Source organism: Biomphalaria glabrata, chromosome 3, assembly GCF_947242115.1.
Source record: "Biomphalaria glabrata chromosome 3, xgBioGlab47.1, whole genome shotgun sequence".
NCBI classification, from domain to species: domain Eukaryota; kingdom Metazoa; phylum Mollusca; class Gastropoda; family Planorbidae; genus Biomphalaria; species Biomphalaria glabrata.
The window spans coordinates 46272109-46293714 of NC_074713.1; the positions used below are offsets into that span (position 1 = coordinate 46272109).

General features: G+C 38.9%; 1 protein-coding gene across 1 annotated transcript in view; it reads left to right on the forward strand.

The window, feature by feature from the left end:
• The window catches only part of LOC106061133 (uncharacterized), a 78819-nt gene extending 60351 nt beyond the window's left edge, over positions 1-18468 (forward strand). Inside the window, exon 21 of the mRNA XM_013219205.2 lies at positions 15782-18468. Within this exon, the coding sequence (XP_013074659.2) occupies positions 15782-15853 (72 nt within the window). The 3' untranslated portion in view covers positions 15854-18468. The remainder of the gene's footprint in view (positions 1-15781) is intronic.
• Positions 18469-21606: the final 3138 nt, after the last annotated feature.

The window sequence follows — 21606 nt, forward strand, 5'->3', positions numbered from 1 at the left end:
GCTGTCAGAACACAACATCATCTTTAGCTGTCAGAACACAACATCATCTTTAGCTGTCAGAACACGTCACCTTTAGCTGTCAGAACACAACATCATCTTTAGCTGCCAGAACACATCATCTTTAGCTGTCAGAACACGTCACCTTTAGCTGCCAGAACACATCATCTTTAGCTGTCAGAACACAACATCGTCTTTAGCTGCCAGAACACATCACCTTTAGCTGTCAGAACACAACATCATCTTTAGCTGTCAGAACACATCATCTTTAGCTGTCAGAACACGTCACCTTTAGCTGCCAGAACACATCATCTTTAGCTGCAATGACACATCATCTTTAACTGTCAGAACGCATCATTTTTAGCTGCACATTGATCAACAGGTTTGAATTTTCTCTGGGAAAATGTCAGGTGGTATCCGTTTCGTCATGTTCTAACACTGCGCACTATCGAGCTCACTTTATTCTATTTCTACAATCTAGAAGCAAAAAGTTGAAAACATAATTTTCAGTGTATGAAAATAAATTGTGTCAACGGACAAAGTCCAGTAGTGGGCAGTCATACCAATTACAGGTTCCTAAGTCCCAGCCTACAAGAAAGTTCAAACCTGACAGACAGCATTCACTTAGCCTACTCTTGTTTATCCTTCTTTTTTTTTTTCCGGCGAACCTTCTAAAAAAAAAATGACAGAATCCAGAAAATCTAAACCCCGCGCCACACGCTTCCGCCATTTCCTGCGCTCATTTGAGCGCCCCTTGATTCCTCAATCAGCTATTACAAAACTTCTTTACAGGGCTTTGATCTGATGACAAACAAAAAAATTCCATCTTTGAGATTCAATTTTAGATAATTATCTTTGCGCGTGTCATTCTGACCTTCGCTCATCTCGCCCCTTTCACTCTATAAGTCCGCCCCCCCCCCTTTATCTCTTTCTTATTCTTTCTTCCATCTTATCTCTCTCTCTCTCTCTCTCTCTCTCTCTCTCTCTCCGCACATGTCGAGCGAGTATTTATCTCAAAGATAGTGTTTAAAACTGGGACCCCAAATTCGATTGATTTTTTTTCTTCCTTGGGAGTACATGGGCGCTCTTTAACCACAGACGCCACACAGCGCCCACATGGCCCTCTTCGCTGCAACCGGATGTATGTCTGCATGTTAAGATGGCTTTTAGTCCAATTACTTCCCCTCTCAAACTGTGTGTGTTTTATGCTATTATCCACTTGTCTCTTTCTTTGGCCTATCTCTCTCTCTCTTACGCCCTCTCTTTCTCTCTATTTGTTTCTTTCTCTTCTTTTTCTTCTTTTTCTCTAAATCTCTTCTTCTTCCTCTCTTTAGAAAGCTCTCTATCTTGTTTGTCACTTTCTTTTTATATTTCTCTCTCTCTCTCTCTCTCTCTCTCTTTCTCTCTCTTATGCTCTCCTCTACTCTCTTTCTATTTTACATTACCTTTTTCTCTCTCGCGCTCTCTTTCTTTCGCTGTCTCTCTTTGTCTCTCTCTATTTCTATTTTCTGCTGTTGCTTTTTCTCTCTTTTTCTTTATCTTTTATTTTTTTTTTTTGTCTTTCTTTCTCTCTTACACTATTTCTTTCTCATTTTCTCCTTCTCTTTTTTTTTTTGTCCCTTTCTTTCTCTCTCTCTCTATTTACACTCTCTTTTTCTTCTTGCGCTGCGAACCGTAACAAGCTCAACTTAACTCAACTCAACTCAACTCTTAGGGCCAAGAAGAAGTACAGACTTACAACAATACAAAAACACACACACACAGAAGATGATCAATCCGAGAACATACGTGCAGGAGGAATGGGGCGCCCCCAGCCCCCCGGCCGAAAACTTGTAGGAAAAGGCGTATAGTTTGTTTGAGTACTAACCAGGAGGGCGAGGTGTGCAAGGGTGGTTATCTTGTAAGGTCAGCAAACACCTTCTCCAAACTTACCGCCCCATCAAACGCGCCTCCCTGAGTATCATTGGCGCATATTGTGAGTCGGGAAATAGGTGTGTGTGTGGGGGGGGGGGTTCGTTTTTAAAACACTTTTTAAAAAAAAGGAGTCAACCCACGACTTATTTCGCATTCAAATCAGTCTGTCTGTTTGTGAAATTTCATGTGTAAGATTTTTAACGCGAAATTCGTTTACTCCCAGAAATTCAGACTTTTACAGTGGCTATTGGGTGGTCAATACGTCTTGGTAATTTAAGAGATGAAATCTGATGACATTGTGTCCAGTGTAGAAATGACAGCATTCCTCTTTAAGAAAGGTCTATGATGCTGAAGTATACAATGTCTCTTTACGAACGGGCTGTAAAGAATGATTACAGAAAATGTGATTATATAGGTACCGCGTAGATAGCTTAGTCCCGAATAGAAATCTTTTGACATTCTTCTCTCAATTTCTATTTCTCTTGTTACCTTTTTTTCTGTAGCTGATTAAGGCTTTGAGACTCAAGCTTTGTTTTGTTGTTTTTTAGCGGCCCCCGAAAGGTAAAAGACGCTATTAGTTTTATGTGGCATGTCTCTCCGTCTGTCCGTCCGTCCCGTTTAGATTTCAGAAACTAGAAGAGAAAATGAAAATCGGACATCATGATATTTTAGATCATTCAAAGTTCTGATGCAACGGCTACTTTTTTTTTTACTTTTCCGAAAGTGAACAATCTAATTTTTTAAATTATATATGCAAGCAGATTTTTCAAAAAATTACACCACTATTCAATGAAAAACTTCGGGGGAGGTAACTTTTTTTTAAAGGTCATGGACTTCTTTATTAATAACTCAAGCTTCATTCATAAATTTGCGCATTGGTACAAAAAATTAGCATCTATGGTCACAATGGTAAAAGTGTCAATGGATTATTATATATTTTCCATTTATTAACTCATTAAATAGAATACTGTTTTAAATATTGTTTTTAAAAAAAGAATTTTGATACGAACTTCGTTTTAGATATAAGGTTAAAAAATAACAAACTACTTTTATAGCGCGTAGTTTTGACATATCCTCCTTATAGGGGCCCTACGCTTGACAGTCTAAATAAGACTAAATAGAGCCCAAATCTAGATATATTTATAATATATATATATTATAAATGTATTGATAATTTGAACAAAATTTTAATTATTATGGCAATAACTTATCTTCTTACAGCTTAGGGGTGCAGATTTATTTATTATGTAAACAATAGTATCACATTAAGATCTGAATCGGATACGAACAGCATAGTACACCATTACCCGGTAACAAAAGACCTACTATTCATGATCATAACATTGGCCTAGGTCTAGTTATCGTAAAATTAAACGTGTAAATTCATACGAGTTCTAGTCTGAACCATAATCTTCAAATACAAAAACAAAATTTAATAAAATACTCAGAAAGACACAAAGATAAAGGCACATTCCTCATCCCATATGCTAGGACAAATGTGTACAAATACTCCTTCCCTAGTGCTATTAGAGCATGGAATGAGTAGCCTGAGCTAGCCAGGAAAACCGAAAACCAGTGACTTGGCGGATTAAGTCATTGGTTAATATGCATGACTGAATGCAAGACGCGTAGGACGTAATCATCTTCTTTTTTGAAGTAACGTCTGCATTATATAACATAAGATAAGATACGATATAGTAGATTCTATATCAAGATTCTATATAGCCTATAGTTATAGTTCTAGATCTAGATCTAGACTTAGATCTAACTCTATATCTAGACTTACATCTATTTCTAGATCTAGACTTAGATCTAGTTCTAGACCTAGACTTAGATCTTGAATCTAGATTTAGATCTAAAACTAGGTTTAGATCTAGCTAGATCTATGTCTAGTTTGTATGACAAATGACAATGGAGATATTAATTTTTATCTGCGAGGGGAAACCTTGTTAAGTCATTTGTACACAATTGTAGCTTAAAGTAGATCAAGAATTATTTTTCTTCGTGTTGCCAATTTATTTAATTATGTAAGAAGAATAAATATTTTTAGTTTCTCTTAATTACATGTAACACGTTATTAATTTTGAATGTATGGATAATGTTAATAATTATTATTTTAAGAAATATAAGTGTACGCTAAATGAATATATTTAGGTGCTGTGGCTGAGGGGTAAAGTACGTGGAACCGGAAGTCCCGTGTTCGAATCCTGGTGAAGACTCTAGGTGGACCACTTGGGGGGGGGGGCCGATTTTGAGTTTGTGTTTCCACACAAACTGTCTTTGTAACCTTGTTAAATTTTGTACCTGTGTCAATTGTGGATGTTTGGATATTTGAATATTTGGCTCATCTGCACAATTTAAGCCATGTCGTTGTCAATTGCGTTTCTTTATACAATTTTTCAACTCTGCAGCAATAAACCTGTATATAATATGCACAATTTTCGTTTTACTATACTTTTCTGATTGTTTTTTTTTTTTCGGATCGGTACATCCCTGGATTTGACAACAGAACCCAGTGCCCATGTAGAGTGTAGAAAGTATTTTTGTGTAAAAAAAAAAAAAAAAAAAGTCAAGGTACATTTTCAGACTTGCGATATATATATGGAGGCAGATGATGTAAAGCTCCTCTGTTTCCATGACAGTTAACGGAAGTGTCATATGGCCAGCACAATGACCAATCACCCTAACTTCCCCAACGTAGCCATTAGCGTTGGCTGGACTCAGGGGCATTCTAAAAAAAAAGAAAATCCCGAGGTTCTAAACCCTAGCCTTCATAGAAATTCGAACTCGGGAACCCTCAGTTCGGAAGCTACCACTCAGCCACAACTGTATCTTTCGGTATTTTCTTTTCGCACATCTTATTCAATTTTACTTCCGGTCTCAAATTTGTTAACAAAATATTTTAAAACAGTAATAGTGTTCATTTGAACTTTTGTCCAAAAAATAGAATAGCGAATACAACCCAAACCTTTGGTTACTTAGTCACGTTACCCTGACGGTCATCTGTGTAAATAAACTTATATTTATTTCTCATCTTTCCTTTGACATTCATCCTGGTGCTGCTGTGACAGTTCGTGTAACAAAACTCCCCCCCCCTCCCACTTTTCCGGTTAGCAGCTGTTATTTGCAGTGTATCTAGAGAGAGGCTGTTTATGTGAAAAAAAGAATATTTTACGAAAGTATTTCTTTCATTCTTGATATTTTTTAAACTCCTACTAATATTAAGTCATTTGGATTATACCTTTTAGAATAGCATCCTTCAGTGCTTTACATCTTTATTTACCGGTATCATTTCTACCTTCAGTGAAAAGTTTGATTTAAAAAAATAATTTATTCATTTATTTATACTTGCACCTATATATGATTAACTCATGCAGCGGTTAGGGCAATAGGGCGCCAAATCGAAATCGTGAGCGGATGGATTCAAACTCAGATTATGACTTTTACCTAACCCCTAGTGCGAACATATTTTAGTTAATCAATACGGATATGACCTATGACCTTTGGTTGGTATTCTTTTTGATGATTGTGGCTATCCAATTAATTAAGCTTTGTCATGTCTCGGCTTCCTCCAAAGATGCCCATTAAGCTTTCCCCCCCCCTCCATCCCTTCACTGTTTGTTGTGTTCCCCCCCCCCTTGTCAACAGGCTGACATTAGACAAACGGCCCCTGTCATTTGGCAGGTCAATCGCGTGGTCTACCTTACACGAAACAATGTCACGTCTCTAGCATGCGGTGGTCAGCAACATCCTCCTCGCCCCGAGGTGGGGGGGGGATGAGGTGGGGTGGGGGTAGAGCTATGACTTGACCACCATAAAAAAATGTCAGGTAGAAGCCAAGGCTTGGACCTCCGCGTTCATCACCAGCTCTCAGTGTCAATCCCTGGAGCGATGGAGCGATAGATAAGCCACCCTTACGTTTTGGTCATCCCTCCCTTCCCTTCTACCGCTTTCTGCTACCGTCACTAAGTGACCTGATGTGGTAGGTGGAAGGGGGGTGGGGGGGTGGACTACGTTGGTTTCTGGATGGGGGGAAGAAGCGTAAAAGTTAATCCCCGTGCGGGATAAGACATTATTCGTCTTCGCCCATGTCACTGGTTGACCTGGTGCTGGGGGGGGGGGGGAGAGGATGGATGATTTGTAACAGGGTGGAAGGGAGCCGAGCTATAAACGCCCGAGTTAATCCCTATGCTGGATTAGCGCCCTTCGTATCCCGCCTGTGAGACAATGGTACAGGAGAGCGAGGACTAAGCCCGGTCCGCTAGGGGGAGCAAGTCATCATCAGATGATGTCAGCTGCGAGAATGAATAATAAGCAGGTAGAGGAAATATCCCTTTTACGATCTCGTGGGCGGATACATTAAAAATCCGTTGGGTAGCGAGGGTGGTCCAACAATCAGCATGTCACTTAAGGGAAACATTTTGAGTCTGGTCTTAGCTTCAACCCCCACGAGAATTGAGATATAAATTCAAGAGTTGGGATTAGCCCCAAAACATTAAACAGTGCCGGTCGCATGCTTCACAAGTTTGCAGGATAAAGTGGACTCTACTTTTGATATTTAATATAGTAGCGTCATGTTCAAATTCCGGACCTCCACGAGTTTGGGGAATTTCATAAATTTCCACTTGGGTTGGACTACAAACGTCTAAATATAATTAGAAATATAATTTTAATGTTAGGAACTAGAAGTAGCGGAGCGAATCAACAAAAAGGAACGCGACATTACGAGTGGCGTTTATTTTACAGTAGGGTCTAGATAGTTAGTAGCCACAGACATATATTAGACCTCGAATGGACATGGTAATCTCTTACACTACACAAAAAATGTGTTGAAAAACTTCAAAAACATGGCGTTGTTTTGTAAAGTAGTTATAAGAAGTATAGTTGCGTTGTTATTGTTGTTTTTCAACCCAAACCTTTGTAACATATAATAGTTTAGTTCTAGATCTAGTCATTGAAAATAAAACATCAGAGTACTGTCGTCTCATAATTATTATTTTATAATTTTTAGATACACAATCTAGAAAGATCTAGGAAATCAATCTATTTAAATTTATATAAGATGATTAAAATCAACAGACATGGATTATTTCGATCTAGGATTTTCGAAACATTATCTCAATGGAAACGAACAGGAAATGGCATTAGTTCTTAGATTTGCGTGAATATATAGTTCTGTGATTAATAGCCCAATCTATTTAAAGTCTTCAAATTGGGATTGCATTTTTTATAAACTTTGAAAACTAATGACCAGAAATGATCGATTTTTTTAACAGCTTTAAAAAAACGTTACATACATAACAATCTATATATATATAGGTCTGGAATCTGATCTGATCATTATCTGTAAGAATTGGTTTCCGTTTTCCACTCTAGGTCTAATATATATAGGTCTGTGTTAGTAGCATAGTTGTCACTTTGTAGCACTTCCGTTTGTAGCACCAAATTATTTCAATATGAAGGAAACACTCGACTTGCACTGTACACAGTGGCTCAACATACAACTAGTTAATAACTAACGGTCAACACAACTGGATATAAATGTACATTATAAAATTATTGACCAGTGCGTGCAATGATATAATTTAACGTCGAATTTCAGCTCATTCTTTCTTAGTTGGCAGCATCGAGGGTAGATTTAGCGTCTTTGACTTTGTCTATTTTATCACAGGAAAATGTGAGTAAATTGGTGATTTTTGGGGGGAAATTTTACATATCTATTTTACTACATTAAATTTATCTTAAATTACAAAAACCTACCTAGAGATTATACGACACCGTAATATCTGAGACTTCTTGATGTCAACAAATTAGGTCAAAATGAGTTGTAAGTTGATAGAGCTTTTTAAAAATTAAACCCCGAATAGAGATGAAAGAAAAACGGGAAAAGTAAAAAGTGATAAAAAGAAAAACAGAAGAAAAGAAAGACAAGAACAGAAAAGACAGAAGAAAGAAAGGAGATAAGAAAAACAAGAAAAGAAAGAGGGGAAAAAAGTGTTGATTTGGAAGGATGCAAAGAAAGTATTTGAATTTTTTTTTTAAAAATAGGTCTATGAATGTGATGATGGCTAGACTATAATTTGTTTGAAGATAATTGGACCCACCAAACACCTGGCACCTTCTTTCTACCTGTACCAATCACGAGGTCCATCTTGGTCATTTGCGACACTCCCCTGATTGTTACACCTGGCAGGAATTTGTATTTGATAAGGGTCGCGGTTGTTGTGGCGCAGCAGGGGCGTCCCAGCATTGAAATGGGTTTAAGGGCGAAATAAGAGGAGCGAGAAACTGATTTGTATCTGATGAGTTGACAAGCCTGCCACGCCCTCCCCTCCTTGACCAGCACACATATTTCTTCCCCCAGTATCGGTCAGTGTATCTGATGGCCATTTGGACTTTTAAAAAATCGTACGTATGAAGTCTGAGGAACATCATTTATCATCACACCTGGGCGCTCAGATGCGGAAAAGTTTTCCTGGCAAAAAAAAAAAGTTTCCAACAGGGGTCATCTTGATGGTCATCTCTGTGGTCAGTTTGACGGATAGGTCACAGAATAGGCTTCATGGACACTGACCAGCGGTAGAACTAATCATTTCAAGGCACCTTGCGCTTTTCATCACTCTTCCCGGAAGTGACGAGAAAATGAGATGGAGGTGATAGAAAGGGGCGTCTACTTCCTGTTGAGGGGTGTCGTTCATGGGCTGACAACTAGAAAGTGTTTGCTTTCTACACTTTACTTTCTTATCTCGAGAGACAGAAGAGTGAGCCCACTGTTAGATTTAAAGATTTTGAGTAATTTTGACTAGTTCTTTTTTTCTTTGACTTATTCCTACACAACGGACATCTATTTGACACCGGAAAAGATAGGAATGCGTGCAGTTTATTTTAAAAGCTGTTGTAGGGTGGCATAAACCGATGGACTACCTGGCAAAAGGGCTTGAGATCAAATCCCGACTTGTGTTGTGTATGTTGAACGCCTTATGGCAATACAGAAACCTCCAAGACACACCTGCTCCTCACAAGTCTCACAGAATTGATTAGACCAGGGCGCACTGAGCAAGCTATAGCATGTACTATGTACTGTACACAAGCATTCAAAAGAAAACGTTTTTTTTAAGAACATCTCTACCGTAGGACGAAAGTGTCATCGTGCTTGATGCCGAAATGTCGTAGGACGAAAGTGTCATCGTGCTTGATGCCGAAATGTCGTAGGACGAAAGTGTCATCGTGCTTGATGCCGAAATGTCGTAGGACGAAAGTGTCATCGTGCTTGATGCCGAAATGTCGTAGGACGAAAGTGTCATCGTGCTTGATGCCGAAATGTCGTAGGACGAAAGTGTCATCGTGCTTGATGCCGAAATGTCGTAGGACGAAAGTGTCATCGTGCTTGATGCCGAAATGTCGTAGGACGAAAGTGTCATCGTGCTTGATGCCGAAATGTCGTAGGACGAAAGTGTCATCGTGTTTGATGCCGAAATGTCGTAGGACGAAAGTGTCATCGTGCTTGATGCCGAAATGTCGTAGGACGAAAGTGTCATCGTGCTTGATGCCGAAATGTCGTAGGACGAAAGTGTCATCGTGTTTGATGCCGAAATGTCGTAGGACGAAAGTGTCATCGTGCTTGATGCCGAAATGTCGTAGGACGAAAGTGTCATCGTGCTTGATGCCGAAATGTCGTAGGACGAAAGTGTCATCGTGCTTGATGCCGAAATGTCGTAGGACGAAAGTGTCATCGTGTTTGATGCCGAAATGTCGTAGGACGAAAGTGTCATCGTGCTTGATGCCGAAATGTCGTAGGACGAAAGTGTCATCGTGCTTGATGCCGAAATGTCGTAGGACGAAAGTGTCATCGTGCTTGATGCCGAAATGTCGTAGGACGAAAGTGTCATCGTGCTTGATGCCGAAATGTCGTAGGACGAAAGTGTCATCGTGCTTGATGCCGAAATGTCGTAGGACGAAAGTGTCATCGTGCTTGATGCCGAAATGTCGTAGGACGAAAGTGTCATCGTGCTTGATGCCGAAATGTCGTAGGACGAAAGTGTCATCGTGCTTGATGCCGAAATGTCGTAGGACGAAAGTGTCATCGTGCTTGATGCCGAAATGTCGTAGGACGAAAGTGTCATCGTGCTTGATGCCGAAATGTCGTAGGACGAAAGTGTCATCGTGCTTGATGCCGAAATGTCGTAGGACGAAAGTGTCATCGTGCTTGATGCCGAAATGTCGTAGGACGAAAGTGTCATCGTGCTTGATGCCGAAATGTCGCACTAAGTCAATCGGACGTCTCGTAAATGAAATCAAAGTAGGTCGCGATGTGTTGTTGGTCTTGTGTGCACATAGTAGTCTGCGGAAAGATTGCTTGAGAAAATGTTTCCGTCCTGCAATCACCACTCAGCTCGAGTCACATCCTTTGGAGAGTAGGAGCAGCTGCGTGGCAGGGAAAACAGGAACAGCTGTGTGGCATTGGAAGTAGGAACAGCTGTGTGGCATTGGAAGTACTAACAGCTGCGTGGCAGGGGAAATAGGAACAGCTGTGTGGCGTTGGGGGTAGGAACAGCTGCTTGACAGGGGAAATAGGAACAGCTGTGCGGTATTGGAATTAGGAACAGCTGTGTGGATTGGAGAGTAGGAGCAGCTGCTTGACATGGGAAATAGGAACAGCTGTGTGGTATTGGAATTAGGAACAGCTGTGTGGCTTGGAGAGTAGGAGCAGCTGCTTGACAGGGGAAATAGGAACAGCTGTGTGGCGTTGGGAGTAGGAACAGCTGCGTGGCTTGGGGAGTAGGAACAGCTGCTTGACAGAGGAAATAGGAACAGCTGTGTGGCGGGGAAGTAGGAACAGTTGTCAGTTATCTTATAACTTCTTGTACAGCTAATAGAACCGTGGGTTGTTAGATAGAAAGGTCAAAAGATACAAGCATCACTTTATTCTATTTATTGCAAATTATCACATCGAGGCTGCAGAAGAGATAGCCACGTGCTCGCAGTCAACCAATAGGAATTGTTGATGTGATATTGTAAAAAGAAAAAAAAAAGTCATTTACCACGTTCCTTCTCGCGATAGTTTATGTTGGCGTCTCGCGCTGTGACGTAAGTCGACGACCAGCTTCTTAGTGACCTACTGGGGGGTGGGATGGTAGTTAGCTGTGGGACTATCTTTACAAGGCAGCCGTTATCGCCGATGGTGGCGTGGGGCGGGGGTGGGCCTGTAAGTTGTGCCATGTTGTGTTGACTTCCTAATATACAGCTTGTTTTGTTGGCTTGTAGTAGGGGGGCGTAAGAGACAATGGGGCGGGGAGGGATCGGTTCTGTCTGGCCCTCTCCAATTAGCCCACATTTAGGCTAATACATTTTTTGTTTTACTAAACCTAATTTGTATGACAATTTACAAGGGAATCGGGATGTGAAGCAGGCAAACGTTAGTTACATGGTACTATAAATTACCTCCCCTCCCTTTTGCCCTCTTCAATGTGTACCCTCCCAGTTCATAAGTCAGTCACGGCAGTGGCAGAAACATTTCCTGTACCGCGTCTATATAAAAGAAACTATTTTAATTGGTACACTGAAACACACGCCTAGGGGCAGAGTATGTGCGTTGTGGGGTGGGGGCGCATTAAAATATTATCCGTTATTTTAGGTGAGGGGGGGAGAGGGTCGTAGTGAAATAGTTTCATTGAAGGTATAGTCTCATCATTATATCCAGTTTAACTAATTATTTCATGTAGATTTCAGCTGACCTCAAAGAAAGTGGGCATATCATGCTTATAAACTTAGCATGAACTGTATAACAAGGGTCTTTTGATTGTTACCTTTTACACACACACACACACACATGTTCCCACACACACACTCACTCGAGCGTATATATGTCCACTAGTATATAGTACAACGTCACTACTTAGACAGGAAACTAATTTTCATTTGAGAATCAGTTATTGTCGACAGTGACGTAGCTAGGGATTTACCATCATTTGAGGGCCCGGGGGGGTTGACCTCTTTTGGGGCCCCTTCATTTTGACATTTGACATCATGACATGAGATAATGGCGTAATATTTAATATTTAATGTAAAAAATCGAATACTGAAGTGGGGGCCCGGGAGAATTTTCAAATTCCCCCCTCCCATCCTCACACCATAGCTACGCCACTGATTGTCGATGATAACATGCCAATTAATCAAAAAAAAAATGAACGAATTAGTTAATAAATCTGACGAAATTATTTAATATGGAGAATGTACTGTAGCGTTTACTAGATCGTTCTTTAATGCATAAAAAATGTTCCCTCAAGACAGAATTGGACAGCATACAGCAGCACTTGTAAAACTCAAAATAATCTGGACCGAAAAAGGCATAGCCCTCGATATTAAAATCACACTGATGGGGATAGTCACTGGGAACTAATTCAACTTATACCACCACATCTGTCAAGTACGATTTCTTTCCCTTGTTTTAAAATACCAAACAAAATAATTAATTAACAATAGTTAATTAACTAATTGGTTACTTTTTAAAATTGATTGTTAAGTTGTCAAGAAATAATTGTGCAAAATTTCTGCTTAATCTGAGATTGGGTGTAGGAGAAATAACGTATACAAACCTTTTATCACACATACAAACAGACTGAGTGAGTTGATAATCTTTGTAAAAATACCATGTTTATGTTTAATTGATACAACCTTGTTATGTAACATATCAATTTCAAAAGTGATCAATCTGTGCTTATCTAAAGAATGGGTAGACCAACCGTATCCCCATAACACAATTACCTATATCGAAATAACAAAAAGCAATTAATTAATGTAATTATTACTACTATAAAAGGTTTATATTTGACTGTATCACAGACAAAAGCGTAGCGAGCAAAACGTGCGCCCGGGGCAATGTACTTTATTAGCGCCCTTCCCCCTTTGTTTTCACGAACATCATATAGACATGTAGGCTGTGTGTGGCGCCCTACCCCCCCCCATGAGGTTGGCGCCCAGGGCATCCTGTCCCCCTTGCTCCCCCCTCACTACGCCCCTGGTCACAGATTGGCTCTAGAAACTTGCATTTCTGCTTCTAATAATTATATTGTATAGATCTGCGAAGGCCCACTGAGTATGCCACAAGGCAGGGCCGGTCTTAGGCCACTGAAACCTATGCGATCGCAATGGGCCCCGCGCTTTATAGGCCTCGCGCTTATTCAGGGTGTAATTATTAAATTGCAAAATATATACGAAAAACTCTTGGAAATCTCCTGAATTTATTAAAATCTCCTGAAAACTCTTTAAAATTTCCAGAAAATAGACAAAATTGTCATTTGTGGGTGTCATTCATTGCGGAAAACGCCAATCCTACCCGTGATAAAAGGACAAGAGGCATTGTCAGCTTTCATGTAATAATCGGGCGAATTTATACCTTAATAAGAAGTTCCAATACTTTATTTACTTTTATGGTCACTAGCATATAAATATGTCATTGGTTACAAGGTTCGTAAAGTACAGATCGCAATATTTAACTTAGTAAAGTCGAATTTGTTTTTCTTATACAAAATCTTAATGTTCACTTATTATCCTTATTCCCACACAGATTAGGTCCCGCGCAATCAGTTTCGCATAGGGCCCCGCAATAGCTAGGACCGGCCCTGCCACAAGGGTAGCCTAGGAATGTCAAGACTAATGCAATGAAGCTGATCGTGTCGTAATTGAAAACTTACATAACGGTTTAGAACACAATCGAAAGTATGAGACTCCATGCTGTGTACGACTCGTGGCACTGTCATAATTAGCTTCCTCGCCCCCAAAACTACAACCCCACTGTTTCACTTGTCCTGCCTACTTTACGTGGAGGTCCTGCGCGAGAAGACATAGGACATCTGTTTGTGTCCTGTTACCGTGTCTCGCGGCTGCCTGTCCAAGCGAGTCTCTCGAGACACCAGCAACGTGTGTGACGGAATTCCGGCCTGTCCAACGCCTGCTATAATTAGTACTTGTCGTGTCGAACTCAAGGGAGACAAGCGCGTCTCTGATGTTGTAGGTTGTCCAGAAATTAATTTGCGTCTATCTCCTTCTAGTGTTTGTATTGTGTGTGTGTGTTTGTGTGTGTATTTTTATTGCCTTGTTTTCCAGATAATGAATATTCTGCTTTTAGTAACTATGAAATTGAGACTAAAAACGTCATACTCTTGGCTAGGGCCCTAGAATCGTATTTGTCGAATGAATTCATCACCTGTTTACCTATATGTACAGGGACACCTTGCACTAGACCGCAGAATCAAGTGAATGATTGAAAAGGGATTTTGTTTTTGTCTAAAGTAATAGTCATGATAAAAACTCTTGTAATGTCAACTATCTTAGGCTGCTTGGTTGTGCGGTTTGCGCGCTAGACTGTTGTTCGGATTTATCGACGGTCGAGGTTTCAAACCCTGCCCGCTCCCATCTCCCGTCGCCCTGCGGGAAGTTTGGACTAGGAGGTAAACTATCTTCAACTCTGAAGGAACATCCGAAACATGTAAAACATTTACAAACAAACATCTTCTTGGAGACCTTGGTTGTTTAACTGATCTCCATATCACTTGTTTTTCTTTGTTTATGTTGCCGTATTGTATTGCTAAATGAATGTAGACCAGATCTAACAAATCAAAAGGTATAGAAAGAGCTCACTGTGTTTAACATACTTCTCACATATCCCAAAATGTGACCTAAGTGCTTTGCTTTTATTAAAGCCAATGACTCTTTGGTGTTAACTGGCCACATCGATAGTGCTTGTATCACTGAAAGAGACTTACTTAGGCGACAATGTAGACTTTTCCCCCTCCCAAGGCCATTTGGATTACCTCTGTAAGTAGTACAAATTTAGGAAATGAAAAAGCGACTCGCTAACGTCCATGCCATTTCTAGCATGGGGCGTTCTTCCCATTGGCAGTTCTTCCGCTGTAGAGGTGGTAAAACATAGTAGGAAGAAGTAAGTATTCATGCTGTACTCGACCTCCGGCCTCACCACAATCGGAGAAATTCATGTTCTCGTTTCCTCGACGTTTTACGGAAACCTTCACAGATCCTTGCGAATGGATAGCAAGCTGTGTTTAGCATGCTGTGTTTGTGTTCTGTGTTTAGTGTGCTGTGTTTAGCATGCTGTGTTTGTGTTCTGTGTTTAGTGTGCTATGTTTAGTGTGCTGAGTTTGTGTTCTGTGTTTAATGTGCTGTGTTTAGTGTGCTGTGTTTGTGTTCTGTGTTAAGTGTGCTGTGTTTAGCATGCTGTGTTTGTGTTCTGTGTTTAGTGTGCTGTGTTTAGAATGCTGTGTTTGTGTTCTGTGTTTAGTATGCCATTGTTAGCATGCTGTGTTTAGTGTGCTGTGTTTTGTGTTTAGTGTGCTGTGTTTAGCATGCTGTGTTTTGTGTTCTGTGTTTAGTATGCCATTGTTAGCATGCTGTGTTTAGTGTGCTGTGTTTTGTGTTTAGTGTGCTGTGTTTAGCATGCTGTGTTTAGTATGCCATTGTTAGCATGCTGTGTTTAGTGTGCTGTGTTTTGTGTTCTGTGTTTAGTGTGCTGTGTTATGTATGCTGTGTTTAGTGTGCTGTGTTTAGTGTGCTGTGTTATGTATGCTGTGTTTAGGATGTTGTGTTAAGTATGCCGTTTGAAAGAAGGCTGAATGGAAATGAACAAAAAGGAGGGGGGGGGTGATATTAAACTGTTCCGAGAGGTGTTGGATCATGCAACATCTCCAAGAGACCAACACACTTAGACAGACGAAGGTAGAAAGTCAGTTTCATAGAATAACATAAATGATTTTTTTTGTTTAAATCCAACGAGAAAAGATGACGTCCATTTGTTTGGACCAATACAATTGTGTTTTCTGATTCAGATCGATATCAACACATTTATCTGTTCCAGGTATCGAACCAACGAATCGTCAGCTGCGGTGATGACGGCACAGCTCGGATCTGGGACCTTGCTCATCGATAAATAAACCATTTTGTCAACACTACAAGATTCGCACTGGTCCTGGGAAAAGTTATGTGCCATCACGTGATACACAGCGGTCACGTGACTTTGTTTTCTTAAATATAGTTATCAATCAAATGTCTCGAAATAGCCTCTCCTTCCATTCGCACTATAAGTTTTAATTAATGTAGGCATCAATATAGATATTTTGTATTCTTTGGTAAATGTTATCAACGATGATTCTTCAACGCTTTATGCAACTTTCTACTAGTTGTGTAGATTTTGTAGTGTACCGGTAGTGAAAGATACATTATTATTGTGATATTACATTTAGCTTCACATTATTATTGTGATATTACATTGACCTTCACATTATTATTGTGATATTACATTGACCTTCACATTATTATTGTGATATTACATTTAGCTTCACATTATTATTGTGATATTACATTTAGCTTCTTCCATATTCTCTCTAGTGATATTTTCAATGTTTATACCAAAAAATCATGGGACAATTGTTGAAAGATATAATGTATATAATAGTTAAGGACTTTTTAATGGTTGTCGGATTTGTGGTTGAATAGCGTAAACCGTTTGACCACCTATCAAACGGGTTCGCGTTTGAATCCTGACTTGAGACGAGTTGTTTTTTGCTAATCTCCTAAAGGCAGCACGGAAACCTCCTCTCAGATACCCCCCCCCCCCCATTAAAAAAGAAACTGGACCATAGCGCACTGAGTCTGATATAGCTTAAAAGATGCACCATCCAAACAAGGAGCGAATGTATACATCTACTAAACATTATACTATTCTAATGATAGGTATGAGAGTCTAGGCCATGTAGACTTATGCCCATGATCTACACTTCTAGACAATTGTTAGAATCGTTTTAGAAAATTTGTCCACCCACCCATAAGGTTCCACTATGAAAGCGTGACTTGAATAGAGGCTTTTTTGATGCTTCTTATGTTTATTGGATTTACACACAAAAATGTGTTTTTGTGAAGTCTAACTTTGTTATACTTTACATTTATTTCCAGCAACTTTGTGTGTGTGTGTTTGAACGTTTACACCTTCCACTCTCAAAAACAAAATACTCAGAAAGACGCAAAGATAACGGCACATTTCTTACGCCATAGGCTAGGACAAATTCACATAATGCTCTTTCTTTTCAAGTGCCACTAGACTTCACTAGAGCATGGAGCACAGTTTGTCTGAATCATGGAAACCAATGACTTAGCAGAGTTTAGGTGCTCGGCTACATGAACGCTCCGTCTGTCTGGTACACAGTTTAAACACGCTATTTCACCCACTTCACTTTCTCGGATCAAGTTGAAACCTTGCACAATTAGTCATGGTTTCTTATAAAACATGAACCAACCAAAACATTAACCAATTAGTTAATTAAATTAAAGTAATTTATTATTTTTGTTTGATATTAGAAAAAGGGAAATATTCTTACAATATTGAGATATGTGTCTGTAAATATGGAGTTCTTACCCTTTGACAATCTTTGTTCTTTTTTTTCTTTTTTTTATTTCGCTTCTTTTTGAAGGAACGATTAAAGTCAACATCAAGCAAAAAAAAAAAAAATGGAGCATATCAAACGGCAATGATGTGTGACGCTACACGTAGTTTGACACCCCACCCTTTTTCCCCTTTTTTTGATGTTGAATGGTATGAGTAGATTGATGGGTTTGGTTTCTCTTTATTCAGTTTTTGTTTGGATAGCATCTAAACTACATTGATTGCTGTACTTTTTATAGGCTAAGGATTTTGTATACATTTTTTTAGTCTTCTTGATTTTTTGTAGTATAATGACTTTAATGTTTATATTTGATAATTACTCATTAGTATCAGTTTATTGTTGTCTTTCAATATTTCTAATCTATTTATTAGACTAGCCTACTGAAATATGTATTCTTTTATAATTATTATTTGTCCATTTGTCTTTTGATAATTTGTTACGGGCCTTTTTATTTCCTAGTTTATTGATATTTTAGTTAATTGAATTCTCTGTTGTTGTTTTTTTTTGATGCAGTGGAGTCCCAATATTTACCACACAAAAAAAATCATTTTCCATATCAATGGGTTGTTGACAATTGTTTTTTAATCGCGCAAACCGAATACGAAAATGTCATAGACACGCCTTCCATCTACTTATTGGAATTAACCTTTAACTTTTTTCAAAGAGTTGTCCACCCTTCCCCTAAATACCTCGAGTACTTCCCCTTAGCCATGTACATGGCATCCAAACATTTTCACCAACCTACAAGAGGGCAAGAAAGATTTACTTCTGTAAAACCCTAGTTTGCTCAACTGTTATATTTCTTTGTGATATTGTTTTTATATATTACACTATTTATTTTATATCGCATATGTACTATACAGAGGTTTTTTGTTTTAACGGAACACGAAGTTTGTCCTTCGCTTACAGATTGATCTTGAAGCTATCCAGTAAGTTAGTGAGAATGGTACTCAGGTGAATGTTCAACAACTTTCTTCTTTTAATTTGGTATATATATATATATCACATCATCTATATAATGTCATCTATACAACGTGATTTATAGCTTTACAATCAACTTGACAATACTTTCAATAAACAAAATTACATACTGATGTTTTCTATTGTTCTTTTTTTTTTTTTTATTTTGCGTTTCGATTTGTCAGATCCGGTCCACATTTTTAAAGCAATACAATACAGTAACCTAGCGTATTCCCCTCGAGGTAATGTGGTCCCCTGTATTAATGTATTCCCCTGTATCAATTAATTCCCCTGTACGGAATACTTACTTTGTCCTAGACTAGTGAGTTTATAAGAAAGCTGTTTACTATAACGTGAAATAATTGGTTTTGATTTGCTTAATTATTCGATAAATAATATTTAATAAAATTGAAGTATAAATTGTGAGTTATAGTCCCAAATTTATTTAACTAGAAAAATTTCAGATTGAGTAAAGGTTGGGAAAAGGCGACTATGTTTATTGTTGTTTGGGTTTAGAACTTCTCAATCATAACTCTTATACTAAAAATTTCGTTTGAATTCTAACTTTCTTAAAATAATTATGATAAATTCATGTGAAATTACATAAACTATGTCTGGAAATGAGAGGGGCGGTAGAGTGAAAACGATTAATCCTTGCTCCTTTAATAATTTCTGCTAAAGATTGCATTTGGCATTAAAGAATAGGGGTGGGGCGACTCAACTAATTTTGTTCACAAACTATGATTCTCCATAAAAATAGGACCGCCCCCCCCCACACTCAAAGGGTTTAGGCAGTAGAGGTATTCGCCCCCCCCCCCTCCTCCAATCGGCAACCAACTCCACCGAATCGGCCAAGATACCAGAAGGGGATTGACATAATATAAAATTTATATATTAATTGAATTAATTTTGTTCACAAACTATGATTTCTCCATAAAAGTAGGACCGCCCCCCCCCACTCAAAGGGTTTAGGCAGTAGAGGTATTCGCCCCCCCCCCCCTTCTCCAATCGGCAAACAGGGAACGACATAATATAAAGATCGGTTAAAATATTAATAACAAGTTTTAACCATATATATATTTAGTTGTTTCTGTTAGCAAGCTGTGATTTCTACAAATAAATTGGACCGCCCCCCCACTCGAAAGTGTATGGGTGGGGGGGGGGCGGGATTGATACCATCGCCCCCTCCCAACCCCACCAAATCGGCCAACATACTAGAGGGGGGGGGCGAAATAATCTAAAAATAGGTTGAAATATAAATAATTAGTATATATTATTAACATAAGTAATAAATTCGTATACAAATTGTGTGAATTCTATACTAAAATTCGTCCGCCCCCCCCCCCCCGAAGGGGGGGGGGGATCGGCCGAGTGGGGGGGGGGCGATTGCCCCTACCGCCCCCCCCCTGGATCCGCCAGTGACACACACACACACACATATATATATATATATATATATATATATATATATATATATATATATATATGTGTCATTTGTACTATAAAGAAGTTTTTGTTTTGTTTACGGAATACTTACTTTGTCCTAGACTAGTGAGTTTATAAGAAAGCTGTTTACTATAACGTGAAATAATTGGTTTTGATTTGCTTTAATATTTAGTAATGATAAGAGCAGGTCTTATCTTATTTAATATAGACATGTGATCCATAACAATCTTAAAAACATATATCACATTATTTACGGGACATATAAGAGTTGAATTGTTTTTTTTTTTAAAGGAATTGAGTTAACCTATGCAAAGTGCCGCTTTCTAGAAATAAAATGGTTGTGTTATTTTATGACAAATAGACTTACATATAGTTAACATTTTGGTGTTCAAATAAATGAATAAAGACCTCTTAAAATGTTTAAACATGGACTACGTAGAAAAGAAAAATGGTGTAGAAAGTTGTGAACATAATTATCTTATATTTCCGATAACTTCATTGGCTAGTAAGTTACTCTATCCCTTTAATTGTCTAAAGAGTTGAGCCGAAGGCTATTCGAAATTGAACAAAACGCTCTGTCTGGAAGAGGTCCAAGTCAATGTCTATATAAAACATTCCTTTTTCCAATGTGTCGGGCACTCCGGGCGCGAGGACTTGAATTCATGGCCGAAGGCCGAGAACACAGGGAACCCCCTCCATTTTCTTATGTTTTACCAAGGTAACTGTGCAGGACTCGCCATTAGTGTAACGGTAACTTGAGGAATTATCGGGATTATCGACAGTGTAATGAAAGCTCTCTTACAACCAGGGCCGGTCCTACAGATTGCGGGGCCCTATGCGAAACGGATAGCGCCGGGGACTATTCTGGGTTGTGATAAAGATAATATGTGAAAATTAAGATTTTGTATTATAAAACAAATTAGTCTTTGCATTTTATTCATACTTTACTAAGTACAAAATCACTGCCAAATTAGCTCTACGAGTCATCTATAGTAGATTGTAGTTTGTTTTTCAACAAAAAGCTGATAAACATTCAGATCTGCCTTTTAAATTTATTATCGACTAGCAAAATATCGCTTTTGTGCTTTTTTTTAAGAGGTCGAGATAGATTTAGATCTATATTTAAATGCCAGTGACTATTAAAGTATTTGAACTTCTAGTTATTTTTATTAAATGAAAGCTGACATTGCCGTTTTTTTTAATTGCTAGTAAGATAGGCGTTTTCCATATTGAATGACACCCAGAAATGACAATTTTGTCTGTTTTTAAGAAGATTTGCATCAGTTTTGGGGAGATTTTAATAATTTCAGGAGATTTTATGACTTTTTCGTATATTTTATTTTACTATTTCAGGAGAATTCCAGAAACCCTTTAACAATAAGTTAAAATGTTTTTTTTTTTATTAATTTACACCTAGACTTCGCGCGGGGCCTATGAAAGTGAGGGGCCCACAGCGACCACATAGGTTGCAGTGGCCTAAGACCGGCCCTGCTTTCAACTCCGCACTGTGCAATGGGAAAGCTCTCGCACTCCCTCAGACACTTCCACAGGAGTTTTGTTTTGCTATTCATTTAGCCTTATCCCTTCCTCTAGCGATCGTTTTTACCCGAGTGCCACGTTGAGTAGCGTAGCGTACCCGGGATTACTCTCTCCGTATAAGTCTCATCGCTCTGAGGCATCGTGTCTCATCGCTCTGAGGCATCGTGTGGAGAAATCTTTTCTCTGACAATACGGGCAATGACTCTCTCCTCCCAAGTCCCCTCCCCTTTGACTTTCAATCCCTCTATTCTATTCCACATCGACTATATCCTTACAATATACTTTAAAAATGTGTCAA